Genomic DNA, 1,556 nt, shown 5'->3' on the forward strand with positions numbered 1-1,556 from the left:
GTTGTCTTCTGAAGTCAGAGGGCCTCCTACCTGTCTTTGCCTAGGGCCCCAAATTTTCTAAATCCGCCCCTGTTGATGTACCCGCACCTCAGCGGGTTAGCTCCTACCCCGGCCCCGCCCCTCCAGCGGTTGCCCCGCCCATCACCGACGCTGTCTTGACGTCGCTCATCTTCTTCCCTTTCTGAGCACACATTACTAAACTTTCATTGTTTTGCTTCCAACATGGCTTACACCACTGCAGGCGGGACGAAGAAGAAGGTCTGCTACTACTATGACGGTATGTGTTCAATTTTTGCTCTTCCAGCTTGCAGGCTAGCGTTAGCCTCGAAGCTAACTGCCGCTGCAGATTGGAGCGATGCTAACTAGCAGCTAGCATCTTAGCCTGATTGACGACGTATCAATGGCGCCCACCCACCCAGCCTGCTACATTTCAACTAACTTAAAGCATATTATACAAATATAGACACTAAAATATCTCTATAATATCCGGGTAAAACGCCGTTTTCCCAAATGTATATATATAGTTGCATTTTAGCTTATTTTTTAAAACATCTTTAAGGCAAAAGTGGAGAAATTAACCCCGACATGATGCTGGTTTTTGTATCAAGTGGCCAATATTTACACCAGGGTTCCCTTCAGTCCAGGGGAGGATTTAGGATTCTAGGAGATCAGGGTGAAGATGAGAGGGTAGACTTTCTGCTAAATCCTGTTGTAATGTAAAATATGACAGATTGCTGGATTATGGACATTTCTATCATACTACACTATCACACATAACAATTCCCCTCCCTAACATGGGAAGAAATTAATTCACCAGCAAGTCTTTAACTGTGTTTATTCCTTTCTTCATCAACAACAAACTGTGGATTTGGTGACATTTGATCATTATTTGCCAGAGTTATGGAGGGAAGCAAATATTTTAGCAACCTGATATAATAAGTTCAACTTGCGAATTTTGAAACTATCATTATTTTTCTATATCATATTTGAAACATTTATTATTTTATACTTTGAAATCCAAAATACTTAGATTAAAACTGACTGTTGGTTTGATGATCTTTATGAAATGTATTTTCAATTCTCATTTCAAAATGTCTGCAGTAGCTCCATTGCTCCAGACATTTTGAAATGAAAAAAAATCTTTTTGGATGGAAAGCAAAACATCTTCAAACTTTGAAAACAAAGTGTAGTGGTTTTGGTTTGAGTTTTTTTTGTTTTTTTGTTGTTGAATATTTATAAATTGTTAGATAAACATTTGAACAGAAAATGCATTTCATAAAGATCATCAAAGGGAGAACGGATTATAGCAGGTGACTAAAATATATGATTCCCCTCTCATAACTCTGGCAAATAATGATCAAACGTCGTTGTTGATGAAGAGAGGAATAAACACAGATAAAGACTTGCAGGTGAATTCATTTCTTCTCGTGTTATGAAGCGGGAATGGAATTTTTCAGGCAGCTGATATATCCATCCTCTCCTCTCCTCCTTCCATATCTTTGGGCAATAAAGACCAACTGTTTCCAAATTCTAAAAAATTGATAGCATGTAGTATA

At 38.5% G+C, this 1,556-nt stretch overlaps 1 protein-coding gene across 1 annotated transcript in view; it reads left to right on the plus strand.

Annotated features, from left to right (window-relative positions):
- Positions 1–125: 125 nt before the first annotated feature.
- Positions 126–1,556, plus strand: part of hdac2 (histone deacetylase 2) — a 17,583-nt gene continuing 16,152 nt past the window's right edge. The window contains exon 1 of the mRNA XM_015386789.1: positions 126–277. Coding sequence (XP_015242275.1) covers positions 223–277 — 55 coding nt within the window. The 5' untranslated portion in view covers positions 126–222. The remainder of the gene's footprint in view (positions 278–1,556) is intronic.

This window comes from Cyprinodon variegatus, unplaced genomic scaffold (genome assembly GCF_000732505.1).
Source record: "Cyprinodon variegatus isolate N-32 unplaced genomic scaffold, C_variegatus-1.0 Scaffold378, whole genome shotgun sequence".
Taxonomy (NCBI): Eukaryota; Metazoa; Chordata; class Actinopteri; order Cyprinodontiformes; family Cyprinodontidae; genus Cyprinodon; species Cyprinodon variegatus.